This window comes from Microcaecilia unicolor, chromosome 9, assembly GCF_901765095.1.
Source record: "Microcaecilia unicolor chromosome 9, aMicUni1.1, whole genome shotgun sequence".
Lineage (NCBI taxonomy): Eukaryota > Metazoa > Chordata > Amphibia > Gymnophiona > Siphonopidae > Microcaecilia > Microcaecilia unicolor.
In genome coordinates this window covers 80,207,736-80,222,413 of record NC_044039.1, presented here as the reverse complement: position 1 = coordinate 80,222,413, position 14,678 = coordinate 80,207,736, and the positions used below count along the sequence as shown (strand labels likewise).

General features: G+C 46.9%; 1 protein-coding gene across 1 annotated transcript in view; it reads right to left on the bottom strand.

Moving 5' to 3' along the window:
• Positions 1 to 14,678, bottom strand: part of EFCAB6 (EF-hand calcium binding domain 6) — a 1,149,121-nt gene that overhangs the window by 478,566 nt on the left and 655,877 nt on the right. Inside the window, exon 18 of the mRNA XM_030215418.1 lies at positions 1,333 to 1,463. Coding sequence (XP_030071278.1) covers positions 1,333 to 1,463 — 131 coding nt within the window. The remainder of the gene's footprint in view (positions 1 to 1,332; positions 1,464 to 14,678) is intronic.

Below are 14,678 nucleotides of genomic sequence, written 5' to 3'. Positions count from 1 at the left end.
GAGTACAACGTTTGAAGCCGCTGGGTATCTTCGATGCCATGGAAGGAAAAACAGCTCCAGCGAAATCAAAGGACTCGATTGTGCCAATAAAAAAGGGTACAAAAAGAAGGCGAAACCTGGTCGCGTCGAAAAATAAAGAAAACTTTAAAATGGGGAAAAAATAACTGAGGATTTAGTTTAAAAGTGAATCCTATGGGGTTTTTTTCATTTGTTTTTGTTTTTTTTTTAAACAAAGTAAATGAACAAGAACAGACGCAAAAAATTGCTTAAAAAAAGAAGACTCTTTTCCCGAGCCAGAACGAGGAGCACAGGAGGAACCTGCTGCACCTTGTCGCGGAAAAAAAGAAACTGAGGCACGCGCTCGCGCGGCGGACAGAAAGTCAGTCCGCGCACGTGCGCCAGAAGGCTCTAGTAAAGTTTTTGGTTTTGCTATTGCAAATGACGGTTCCCGGGCTGAAGCTCCTTAGAGTATGTAGTATTAGTGAAAGTATATTAAGGGTAATCCTTTTACAAAAAAAGTTAAAAAGAAGATAATAACTAAAAACATTACCAAAAAAGAATAAAGGAGGTTGGTAGGGTACGTCGATGATTACAACTGTCGCAAAATTAGGGTATTACAACAATGGTAACCCTAGCGACCTATGAGACTTCCCAACTTTAAAAAAACAGATATTTTCACTAACTACATGACTCTGTATGTTCAACTGATAAGTGTGTAAGGTAGTGTTACCGAAATACAGTGGAACAGTGCCATCACTACTAGTAGATTATATTTCTAGGATAAGCAGCATAAAATGTATTGTACTGTCTTGAGATCTTGCCAGATACTTGTAACCTGGATTGGCCACTGTTGGGAACAGGACACTGGGCTTGATGGACCTTCGGTCTGTCCCAGAATGGCAACACTTTATATATACTTATGAATATCGGGGGGGGGGGGGGGGGGGGGGGGGGATGTCTTTAGTGATCCCAAGCAACTTTTAGAATTTGTGGTTTCAAAAGAAGATTCAAATATACAGACATGACTTCCCTGTAGATGATTTGGGCACATTGTTATAGCTGGCTGTGGATTTAGATTGTTTTTGGCATTTTCTCTTCCTGAAAATGTTTCCTGTTTTCAATTTCTATACCTTGGTCCCATTACCTCTTATACTGGACATACATAATTGAATATATTTCCTATATTTTAGTTTCTCTTGAATTTTCAAAGTTTCTTCATTTGCATTCTTTTGTGATATTGATTGGATAAAATTGAAATAAATAAAAATAAAAATTTAAAATAAAAGATTTTATCAACATCAAAATTTAAATTAACTAATTGCTCATATTTACCTTAAATCCTCTCAGTTTCTCCATAAGTTGACAGTAGCATTCTTCAGAAGTCATCTGATGAAACCTCGTGTCATTTACATGATGATTAGAAGTACGATATAAAGTAATTCCTTGTCCACTCTCTTGTGAATCTGAAACAGTTAAAAGGCAACTATATGACCTAATATACAAAAAGGTCTCTAGGTTTAGCAGTGATCATTAACAGAGGCATTTAAAAAAAATAGTCTACGCCAAAAAAAAAAAACCCTGCCCTGTTCATAATGTCTAAAAAAGGGCCATCTCTTAGCCATAATCAAGTAGTATAAATCACATAATCAGTTATGCTGCATTACAAAATCTTTTATTATTTATTATCATTTACTGCATACAAAACATACTAGTTAAACATCTTGATAGTGCTTCTAACATCCTCCTAACTTCCATACAATATCTGTTACTTTACATTATCATTTTACTCTCAATTTACTCTTTAACATCTCTCATCGCTGCAGGACGGTGGGTATTCACCTTCCACCTTGCATCCGCCTTACAAATACTGGCTCATGCGCAGTGCAAGCTGGCTTATATTTCTCTTAACCACGGCCCAAGCTCCCCCCTCTCACACATGTAGCCACTCTACTTCCTTATTCAAACCCCCTGGCTCTACCGTATTCCACCTAAAAATGGTTCTGTGCTCACACCGTAACAGTTGTTTTGTAATGTTGCCTCCTCTGCAGTTACCCTGTACCTTGATTAATACCACAAACTTTACATCCTCCACTATGTGGCCAGCCCTGACCCAGTGAGCAACTAATGGCGTCTCTTGCTTGACTAATTTGATGTTACTCAGATGCTACGCAATCCTATTCTTAGTTCTCCTAACAGTGTGACCCACATACCACAGACCACATGGCCAACAAATCCCATATACACACTGTTTAGTGCTACAATCTGAGTGTGTGCGCAACTCAAAAACACGTCCATGAGAGTGTGGAATTACCACTTGTGTCACTTGCATTGCATACTTGCAATACACCCCCCCCCCCACACACACACACACACACTGTGTGCCCCTTAATGGGATTATGTATTTGCACTGTTCCCATCCTTTTGTAATGGGACATGATTTCTCCCATATTCCGCCCTCGCGTGTATGTGAACATAGGAATGCTTTGAAACTGCTGATGTACTGTAACCAAGGCCATAATCGTTTGATCACCTTCTCTACAGCTAAACTATTCTGTGTATATGGTAAGATACAGGTAAGCCTGCGTGATTGCCTTTGTGTGACCGACCCAGACAGCCACTCCCGTTGGGCATTAAATGCCCGTTTGGCTGCCTTATGTATTACCCTAGGCAGATACCCTCGTTGCCTAAACCGTTGAATCATATTCTGAGCCTGATCTTGACATGTGCTACGCGCCGAACATAACCTGCAAATGCGTAAAAACTGACCCCCAGGTATGCTATTTTTAAGCCATGTAGGGTGATGACTCCTGTAGTGCAGCAATGCATTGCGATCTGTTTCTTTGCAAAATGCCTGTGTAACAAAAGTTCCCTGATGCACCTGGATGTTCACATCCAAAAAGTTAACTGATGCACCACCTACTTGGTGCTCAAACTTAATATTGGCATCCTGTAAATTGAGATATTCTAAAAACTGGCATAATTGGTGCGCATCACCCTTCCATATCATCAGTACGTCGTCTATGTATCTCAGCCAACCAACGACTAAATCAAAAAATGGGGACCCATACACACATCGTTCCTCATACTGAGCCATATAAAGGCATGCCACCGTGGGGGCTACAGTCGCCCCCATGGTGACACCCTTTATCTGCAAATAGTATTTATCCCCAAATTTGAAGAAGTTATGTGAAATAACCATTCGAGCCATGCTGTTCAACAATGCTACTTTCTGATGTGATAACTGTAATGTATTCAGTAATTGCTCCAACATAAGTACCGCATCTCGCTGTGGTAGGAAGCTCCGTGATGAGCTCCGGGGGTTCCTAGGAATAGGACTCACCCACGCTGTCTTGGACCATCCCGGATCGATCGGAGGGAAGGAGGAAGAAGCAGCCATCGGAGGAGCCATCGGAGGAGATCTGCGACGGCGTCGTTGGTCTCCGGCGCGGGTGGGCGGCCGACTGTGGCTGCTTGCCGCCTGCCTGCCGCGTGGCTGCGGCCCGTCCCCACTGTCGTCCGGCTGCTCAGGGCTCCCGCGGCCTCTCTGCCTCGGCCCGTGCACTCCGGAGTGCTCGGGGTACGCGGAGGGGTCGGGCGGGCCGTAGTTTGCTGCACTGGTCGCACCCCATGTTCCTGTGCACTGCCGCCGAACTCCCAGGCAAAAACAGCCTGGGCGCGAATTGCAGTTGCGGACCACGGGACCGAGACGCCTGGGGTGGTTTCAGGGCGCGACCGGGCCGACAGGGAGGGACGGGAACCGAGGGAGGCAGAGTCCACCAGCCCCGGCCTGTTCCAGCCCGCCGATCCAGCGTCCTGTGCATCGGGCCGACCGGGGCAGTGACAAAGACCGTGGGGAGGCAGAGTCCATCGGCCCCACCTTGTCCCAGTCTGCAGACCCAGCTTTTCCCTGCCTGCCTGCTCCGATCCATCTGCCTTGCTCCAGCTCGCTCCACTCTACCAACCCAGCTCTTCCCTGCCTGCTCTGATCCATCTACCTGTTCCAGCCCATCTGCCTGATCCGGTCCATCTGTTCAGCGTGTTCCAGGCCACCTGACCCAGTTTCTCCCTGCTGTTCCATCCAGTCCGCATGATCCAGCTTCTTCCTGCCTGTTCCAGTCCGCCTGTTCCAGCCTCTTCCTGCTTGTTACAGCCATCTGCTCCAGCTTGGTCCAGCCCGCCTGATCCAGCTCGTCCAGCTTGTTCCATTCCATCTGATCCAGCTCTCCCTGCTCTTTCCAGTCCGTCGGATCCAGCTTCTCCCTGCTTGTTCCAGCCATCTGCTCCAGCTTGTTCCAGCCCGCCTAATACAGCTTGCTCTAGTCCGCCTGATCCAGCTTCTCCCTGCTCGTTCCAGTCCATTTGCTCCAGCTTATTCCAGCCCGCCTGATCCAGCTCGCCCAGCTTGTTCCAGTCCGTCTGATTCTGCTCTCCCTGCTCGATCCAGTCCATCTGCACCAGCTTGTTCCAGTCCGACTGATCCAGCTTCTCCCTGCTCGTTCCAGTCCATCTGCACCAGCTTGTTCCAGCCCGCCTGATCAGCTTCTTCCTGCCTGCTCCAATCCTCCTGCTCCAGCTGTTCCAGCACGTTTGATCCAGCTTGTCCCAGCCCGCCTGATCCAGCTTGTTCCAGCCCACCTGATCCAGCTTCTCCCTGCCTGTTCCTGTCCATCTGCACCAGCTTGTTCAAGCCCGCCTGATCCAGCTTCTCCCTGCTCGTTCCAGCCATCTGCTCCAGCTTGTTCCAGCCATCTGCTCCAGCTTGTTCCAGCCCACCTGAGCAGTTTCTCCCTGCTTGCTCCAGTCCTTCTGCTCCAGCTGTTCCAACCTGCCTGATCCAGCTTCTTCCAGTCAGCCTGATCCAGCTTCTCCAGCTTCCCCCTGCTCGTTCCAGTCCATCTGCACCAGCTTGCTCCAGCCCGCCTGATCCAGCTTCCAGTCCATCTGCACCAGCTTGCTCCAGCCCGCCTGTTCAGCTTCTCCCTGCTTGCTCCAGCCCACCTGTTCAGCTTCTCCCTGCTTGCTCCAGTCCTTCTGCTCCAGCCTGCTAACCAATCAACCTGCCTACTAGCCAACCACCTGTTCCTGCCCGCCTGCCTGCTAACCAATCATTCAGCCTGCCTGCTGGTCAATCAATCTGCCTGCCACTTGTCAGCCCTTCAACTTGCCTGCTTGTCTGCCCATCAACAACCTGCCACTTCCCAGCCCTTCACCCTCCTGACTGGCTACTCACCTTGAAACCTGCCTGCCTCCAAGTCCATCGTCCTGCCAGCCCATCACTCTCCTACACGGCTGCTCACCTCAACCTGCCTGTCTCCCAACCCAGCTACCTGCCCCCATAAACACCTCACTGCACCCATAAACACCTCACTCACTACTTATGGCCCCCATTCACATTCTATTCCTTGCCCTATCCCTCCCTAATCTTTTCCCCCTCCCACCGCTGTATACCACACGAACTCACTACCCATCCTCCCCCGTCCTGCTCACTACTGCAATACCCTACCTACCCCTATCCCCCACCACCTCACCATCCCTACTGTCCTCCTCCTCCTTCCTAGCTCTCAACCTCCAACACCTCCTTCCTGCCATGAACCCTTCCCCATTCCTCCTAAGCGCATCCCGTCTTCGTCGCCTTCGTCGCCCTACCTCCCCCACCCTTCTCCGCTCTCTCTTGCTCCTTCTCCTGCTATCCGCGGGAGACATCAATCCCAACCCAGGTCCACCACACATGTCCTCGTCCTCGTCTCATCTATGCAAACTTTCCTGCGATATCTCCAATCTCATCTCCATTCTCCTCCTCCCCCCTTCCTCCCTCCCCTTCTCGTGTGCACTGTGGAATGCCCGCTCAATCTGCAACAAACTTACCTTCACCCATGATCTTTTCATCTCCCATTCCTTTCAACTGCTCGCCCTAACCGAAACCTGGCTCACCCCCGACGACTCTGGCTCAGTCGCGGCCCTATGCCACGGAGGCTATCTTTTCTCCCATTCGCCCCGCCCAGTTAGCCGCAGTGGCGGCGTTGGCCTAGTACTTTCGCCCTCCTGCAGTTTTCAACCCCTCCTCCTACCACAGTCTCACTGCTTCTCATCCTTTGAAGTCCATTCCATCCGTCTATTCTACCCGCTGCCACTCCGAGTTGCAGTCATTTACCGCCCCCCTGATAAGTCCCTCCCTTCCTTCCTTACTGACTTCGATGCCTGGCTCTCCGTTTTTCTTGAGTCCTCATCCCCATCCCTCATTCTTGGTGACTTCAACATACACACTGATAACCCATCCGACTCATACGCTTCTCAATTCCTCACTCTAACCTCCTCCTTCAATCTCCAACTGAGCTCCACCACCCCTACTCACAAATCTGGTCACTGTCTTGATCTCGTCCTCTCTTCTACCTGCTCGCCCTCCAATTTCTGCGCCTCTGCTCTTCCCATTTCTGACCATCACCTGATCACATTCACACTTCATCACCCTCCCCCTCAGTCCCGCCCAACACTAACCACTACCTCCAGGAATCTCCAGGCTGTTGACCCCCCCACCTTATCCTCTAGTATCCCTGATCTCCTCCCGTCCATCATGTCATCCAAGTCTGTCGACAAGGCTGTTTCCACTTACAATGCCACTCTCTCCTCTGCCCTAGACACCCTTGCACCGTCCGTTTCCTGTCCCACAAGGCGCACTAATCCCCAGCCCTGGCTTAACCCTTGCACCCATTACCTTCGCTCCTGCACCCGATCGGCTGAACGCCTATGGAGGAAATCTCGCACCCATACTGACTTCATTCACTACAAATTCATGCTATCCTCCTTCCAGTCCTCCCTATTCCTCGCAAAACAGGACTAATACACCCAATTGACTAATTCCCTCAGCTCTAACCCTCGTCGTCTCTTCGCCACCCTCAACTCCCTCCTCAAAGTGCACTCCGCTCCCACCCCCCCCTCCCCACTCTCTCCTCAATCACTGGCTGACTACTTCTGCGACAAGGTCCAGAAGATCAACCTCGAATTCACCGCTAAACCTTCTCCTCCTCTTCATCCTATCACCCACTCCCTCAACCAACCAACCCAGGCCTCCTTCTCCTCTTTTCCTGATATCACCGAAGAGGAAAATGCCCACCTTCTCTCCTCCTCGAAATGCACCACCTGTTCCTCAGACCCCCATCCCCACCAACTTACTTAACACCATCTCTCCTACTATCACCCCCCCCCATCTGTCATATCCTCAACCTCTCTCTCTCCACTGCAACTGTCCCTGACACCTTCACGCATGCTGTAGTCACACCTCTCCTCAAAAAACCTTCACTTGACCCTACCTGTCCCTCCAACTACTGCCCCATTTCCCTCCTACCCTTCCTCTCTAAAATACTTGAACGTGCCGTTCACAGCTGTTGCATTGATTTTCTCGCCTCTCATGCCATCCTCGATCCGCTTCAATCTGGCTTTCACCTACTACATTCGACAGAAACGGCATTATCCAAAGTCTGCAATGACCTGTTCCTCGCCAAATCCAAAGGTCATTACTCCATCCTTATTCTCCTCGACCTATCCGCCACTTTTGACACTGTCAATCACAACTTACTTCTCGACACACTGTCCTCTTTTGGGTTCCAGGGCTCTGTCCTCTCCTGGTTCTCCTCTTATCTGTCCCATCGTACCTTCAGAGTACACTCTCATAGTTCTTCCTCCACCCCTATCCCGCTCTCTGTTGGAGTCCCTCAGGGTTCTGTCCTTGGACCCCTTTTCTCAATCTACACCTCTTCCCTGGGCTCCCTGATCTCGTTTCATGGCTTCCACTATCATCTTTATGCTGACGACACCCAGCTTTATCTCTCCACACCTGACATCACTGCGGAAACCCAGGCCAAAGTATCGGCCTGCTTATCCGACATTGCTGCCTGGATGTCCAACCACCACCTGAAACTGAACATGGCCAAGACCGAACTTCTTGTCTTCCCACCCAAACCCACTTCTCCTCTACCTCCACTCTCTATCTCGGTTGATAACACCCTCATCGTCCCCGTCTCATCTGCCCGCAAACCTCAGTGTCATCTTCGACTCCTCCCTCTCCTTCTCTGCGCATATCCAGCAGATAGCCAAGACCTGTCGCTTCTTCCTCTATAACATTAGCAAAATTCGCCCTTTCCTCTCTGAGCACACCACCCGAACTCTCATCCACTCTCTCATTACCTCTCGCCTTGACTACTGCAACCTACTCCTCACTGGTCTCACATATCCCCCCTTCAGTCCGTTCAGAACTCTGCTGCACGTCTTATCTTCCGCCTGAACCGAAACGCTCATATCACCCCTCTCCTCAAGTCACTTCATTGGCTTCCGATCAGGTACCGCATTCAGTTCAAGCTTCTGCTACTAACCTACAAATGCACTCGATCTGCAGCCCCTCCTTACCTCTCAACCCTCATCTCCCCTTACGTTCCTACCCGTAACCTCCGCTCTCAAGACAAATCCCTCCTTTCAGTACCCTTCTCCACCTCCGCCAACTCCAGGCTCCGCCCTTTCTGCCTCACCTCACCCCATGCGTGGAACAAACTCCCCGAGCCCATACGCCAGGCCCCCTCCCTGCCCATCTTCAAATCACTGCTTAAAGCCCACCTCTTCAATGTCGCCTTCGGCACCTAACCACTACACCTCTACTCAGGAAATCTAGACTGCCCCAACTTGACATTTCGTTATTTAGATTGTAAGCTCCTTTGAGCAGGGACCGTCCTTCTTTGTTAATTTGTACAGCGCTGCGTAACCCTAGTAGTGCTCTAGAAATGTTAAGTAGTAGTAGTAGTATAATGAAACCACACCTAATGTGACCAAGGTCACTTCTTCTCCTAGTTGACACTCATAACCTTTTAACAACTCAAGAAGATGACTGGGGTCTCTAACATAGGACTTAATACTTTGGAGACAAGGACGCAAATGAAAATCTAAAAACTGCGACAGGGGCTCAAATATTGCCCCTTTACTTGAAACTATAGGATGCCCCGGGGGCTGGTGGAGGCTTTTGTGAATTTTGGGAGCAAAATAAACTATGGGAATGATTGGAAATTGATTAAATAAAAACGTATATTCCTGAGCTGTAATAATTCCCTGTTTGTTGGCACTCTGATACTGAACTGTGGGATCCCCCTCCAACTCTTTATAACAACCTTCATCCGCCAACTGTCTATTTGCCTCCCTTTGATATTCACAAAAGTCCAACACCACCACTCCTCCTCCCTTATCCGCCCGAGTGATCACAATTGATTTATCATTCTGTAATTGTTCCAAAGCAATCTTTTGAGCCCTGTTTAAATTAGGAATTTCCCTTATTTTTATTTTAGTACATTTCTACCCCACATTTACCCACATGAGCAGGCGCAATGTGGCTTACAATAAATCAGGATGCAAAACAGGACAATGATGGCCCAGAAACAGAAAGTGACAGGAGGGGTAGGAACAGGGAATAATACAGGGTAGATGACAGGGGTGAAGCGACGGCAAGTGGGAGAGGCTAAGCACTGGAGTTGCCAGTGGAGTAAGCCTTGACAAATAAGAACGTCTTTAAGGACTTCTTGAACAGTTGGTGGTCGGCGAGCTCCTTAAGTTGTTTCGGTAGGACATTCCAATATTTCGGACTGATGTAAGGGAAGGATGAAGCAAAAAGAGACTAGCCTTCTCAAGGTTTGATGCTCCACCCCAGAGAACTGTGTGGATTGGAAGCGGGTTCTCAACCAATGATCTCTATGTTCTCCTGATGATGCAAATATTGGGCGAAACACAGCTAGTGTTGAGAACAATAGAATAGAACAACTAAATGAGATGAACAAAGAGAACGGTGAAGGATTGAATACACGCTTTTAATCACTGATGTCACACACAGCATAACACTTGCAATACTAACTCCGGAGGTTTGCCTGAAAAGATAAGTGCTATGATAACCTGTTGTTATATTAAGATCTAAACATGTTATTGTGAACACAGTATGTTAAGAGGAGGAAGGCAGGACCCTAGTGCTATGATGTTGCACACCAAGTATTACTATTGGCAACCCATGCCGGAGTAGTATCGTATCACTGAGTACTATTAATTTAATTTATAATATATAAGCTGTACACAAATATGGGTGATTTTGGACATAACAGCACATACATAAAAAACTATAAAAAACGGTTTCTGATAGGTTTGATACATAGGTTTGATATGTGAAACCAGAACGAGTAGCTACCCCAATTTAAGATAAGTATTGAGTTAAAATTTAATGCCAAGAGTGATGTACTTGGTATGCAAAAACCCAAAAGAAAGATACCAGATAGGAGGGGAGAGATTAGTAAGCTCGACTCAGGACAGAGACCTTGGGGTGTCTGTTTAGGATGAAAAACTACTCACAATTGCAGTAATAGCTGGAGCACTGGTAAACTAATACAAGAAAATACAAGCTCCAGCTCCAAAACATCCACAGTAGCTCATGTGCAACCACACTTCCCGACAAAGAGAAAAGCCCTCAGAAACCTGCAACACTCGGTCCTAGGTCCAAAACACTGTCACCAAGTCCGCAACGCTGTATACAGTGTTTAGTTTCTATCATAGGGCAAAAACTCTTACTTGTGCTTTTGAAACTAAACACTGTATACAACATTACAAACCCAGCAACAGTGTTCCAAACCCAAGACCGAGGGCCACAGGCCTCCGAGGGCCCCTCTCTTCATCAAAAAACATAATTGCACATGAGCTACTGTGAATGCCCCAGAGCCAGAGCTTGCATTTTCTTGTGTTTGTTTAGGATCTAAAGGTGAAGAAGCAATGCGACAAGGCGATGGCTGTGGCCAGAAGGATGCTAGGCTGTGTAGAGAGGGGCATAACCAGCAGAAGAAAGGAGTGTTGATGCCCCTCTACAAGTTGTTTGTGAGGCCCCAATTGGAGTACTGTGTTCAGTTTTGGAGGCCATATCTTGCTAAAGATGTAAAAAGACTGGAAGCAGTGCAAAGAAAAGCTAGAAAAATGGTATAGGATTTGCGTTGCAAACCATACGAGGAGACACTTACTGACCTGAACATTTATACTTTGGAGGAAAGGAGAAACAGGGGTGATGTGATATAGACGTTCAATATTTGAAATGTATTAATCTGCAAATGAACCTTTTTCGGAGAAGGGAAGGCGGTAGAACTAGAGGACATGAATTGAGGTTGAAGGGGGCAGACTCAGGAATTATTTTTTCACAAAGAGGGTGGTGAATATGTCGAATGCCCCAGTGGCGTAGCCACAGGTGGGCCTGGGTGGGCCGGGGCCCATCCACTTAGGGCTCAGGCCCACCCAACAGCAGCACATATTTAATGCTATAGCTAGTGGGGATCCCAAGCTCTGCCAGCTGAAGACCTCCCCCTGATGGTGCTGAAAACACTGCTTTGCACTTCAGCAGTCTAAGCTTCCTAAGCTGCTGATACTGGCCTCATCGCTTTTTTTTTTTTTTGGGGGGGGGGGGGGGGGGGGGGGAGAACACTTGGTGCCCACCCATGTCTTGACTAGGCCCACCCAAAATCTGCTGTCTGGCTATGCCCCTGGAATGCCTTCCCGCAGGTGGTGGTGGAGATGAAAACGGTAATGGAATTCAAACATGCATGGGATAAACACAAAGGAATCCTGTTTAGAAGGAATGGTTCCATGGAATCTTAGCGGAGATTGGGTGGTGACACCAGTAATTGGGAAACAAAACAGGAGCTGGGCAGACTTCTACAGTCTATGCCCTGATCCTGACTGAATAGATAGGGATGGGCTGGAGTGTAAATTTTAAGGGGCTTTGACGTTAGCTTCAGAACTTAGTTCTGGGCAGACTTCTACAGTCTGTGCCCTGAGAAAGGCAAGGAGAAATCAAACTCGGGTATACATATAAAGTATCACATACCATGTAAAATGAGTTTATCTTGTTGGGCAGACTGGATGGACCATACAGGTCTTTATCTGCCGTCATTTACTATGTATGTTACTATGTTCTAAAGCCTAAATAGTTATAAGAAATCCGTAGGATATTAAGTATATCCTTCTCCATGTTAGCAGCCTGAAAAACAAATAAGATCTCAGAAATTTTCAAATCTCTTTTTTCTTTTGGATGAAGGAAAGCTAAATGGATTACTTCGCATTCTCTAAGGGGTCTTCTTGAAATTAATTTAAAATGAGCATACATATAAGATGGAGCAAAGCTGAACACTATTTTATAGAGCATACAAAAAAAAAACAAACAAACTGGATCCTTGCTTCTACAGAAAGTCAATGCAATTTTACATAAAACTGAGATGCTATAATTTTTCTTCCAGAAGAATATCAATTGAACAGAAGTATTTTGAATAGATTGCAATTTCCTCAGTATTTGTTTTGAATGGATGATATTGCAATAAGTTCACTTGCTAATTACTGACCCTGGGAAGGGGACGTGCCTGAAGAGAAGCCAGGCTCACCAGAAAAGTACAGAGAAATTAAGGAAGGCAGTTGGCAAACAGACCAAGGGGGTAGCTAAGAGAATCAGAGAGGTTCAGAAGCAGCAATCCTCTGATGAGGATACAAAGTGTAGAGAGCTTTGGGCACAGCCTCTACAATGAAGACCTCACCAGGCTGTTGGATGAGGCGCAACAGAAATGCCGGAGGCTGCAAAAAGAGAAGGAAGCTCTTTGTGCAGCTGATAAACATGCAGGTCAACATAGATGTTTGAGTAAGAATGAGTCAGAAGATCAAGACCAAGCTCAAAGTGGGAGCAGTGAATTGGGAACTTGAAGAACTATTGTTAGTAACTTATCTTTAAAATCTGTTTTGCTTCCAACCTCTCAATCTCCTACAGGACCCATTGTTGAAAAGTAGCTATCACGGGATCTATTGGGCCAGGAGGCACCCACACCAATTGAAAAAAATGTAATTTGATCCCCTTGCGCTCTTACCTCATCCTTTGAAAAATATAAATGCAATCGCATTTTGCAAAAGAATTTATGGAGAGCCACCCTGATATTAAACGCATCATACCCCTGAGTTGGAACAAACGACAATCCTAATAGTACTTGCTGCTGAACATTTGTTAACACTTTTGATGATAAATTGAACACTATTGAGCCATCTTCTTGGTTTGACGTTTGGGTCGTGTAACTGGACCTCCCCCCTTCGGAGCGCACACTGCTGGCTCCTAAAAAAGATTGTTGCGAATCTGTTTTACCTGAACCCTCTCCACCCACTGTACCTGCTTGTGGATTGGGTCTATTGTCTTCCCCAGACAAATCGCTGGACGAGTTCAAGAATGACACTGTTGTGCACTTATGTAGGAGAAGACGGCTGCGTAAGTTGTTTTGTATATCAGTCCTTTGCAATTTGGGTAGTGTAGGTTTAGGTAGGATCTCGACGATCTGACTTTGTTTCTTATTGGTAAGTCTATAAGGTCTGTCATGTATCCTGGGACTACACTGTACATGATTTTGTGGACTAAGGTGCAGATTTTGAAGATGATCCGTTCTTTGATTGGGAGCCAATGCAACTTTTCTTGGAGGGGTTTGGCACTTTTGAAGCGTGTTTTGCTGAATATCAGCCTGGCTGCTTTATTTTGGGCGGTCTGAAGATTCCGTTGCAATAATCTGCATGGCTTAGGACCATTGATTCTATTAGGTATCGAAAAGTTGCTCTTGGGAAGAAAGGTTTTAATCGTTTGAGCTTCCACATTGAATAGAACATTTTCTTTGTTGCAGAGTTTACTTGGCTCTCGAGGGTAAGGTTGCGATCGAGTACGACACCGAGTATTTTCAAACTGTCCGAGGTAGGGAGGGTATGTCCTAGAGTATATATCGTTGTGGGTTTGTATTTGTTATATGGAGAGGAGAGGATGAGGCAATGTGTTTTTTCGGTGTTCAGTTTCAGTTGGAATGAGTTTGCCCAGGAGTCCATGATGTTCAGACTATTGTTGATTTTGTTGGTTATTTCTGTCAGATCATGTCTGAAGGGGATGTATATTGTAACATCATCTGCGTAAATGAATGGGTTAAGGCCTCGGTTGGATAAGGACTGTGCCAGTGGAATCATCATCATGTTGAAGAGTATTGGTGATAATGGTGATCCTTGAGGTACTCCGCAAACTGCTTTCCACGGTGGTGATATGTTTGACTTTGATTTTACTTGATAAGTTCTGGTGGTTAGAAAGCCTTTGATCCAGTTAAGTACGTTTCCTTCAATCTCGACATGGTCTAGTATTCTTAGTAGTATGTTGAATGCGCTCGACATTTTGTGAACCAGAGTGCAGATTTTGAAGGCAATGCGTTTTTCCGAAGATAAGCCTAGCTGCCGTGTTTTGAGCGGTCTGAAGTTTCTTTAATGTTTGTTCTTTGCATCCCGCATAAATTCCATTGTAGTAGTCTACCTGGCTTAGTACCATTGATTGTATCAGGTTGTGAAATGTTTCCCTTGGGAAGAATTGTTTTACACGTCTGAGTTTCCACATTGAGTGGAACATTTTCTTTGTTGTGGATGTCACTTGGCTCTCTAGTGTTAAGTTGCGGTCCATTGTTGTCACGATTGTGCCCATGTTTCATGCTCTCATTCATTTTGCCACCTGGTGGTCAGACCTGGTGGCTGCGATGGACTGTCTGCTTGCTGTTTCCCATGTTCCAGAAATCATTCCGGTCCGGTCCAGATCTTCCAGCCTTCCAGACTGTCTTGGGATTTTTGGAATTAAG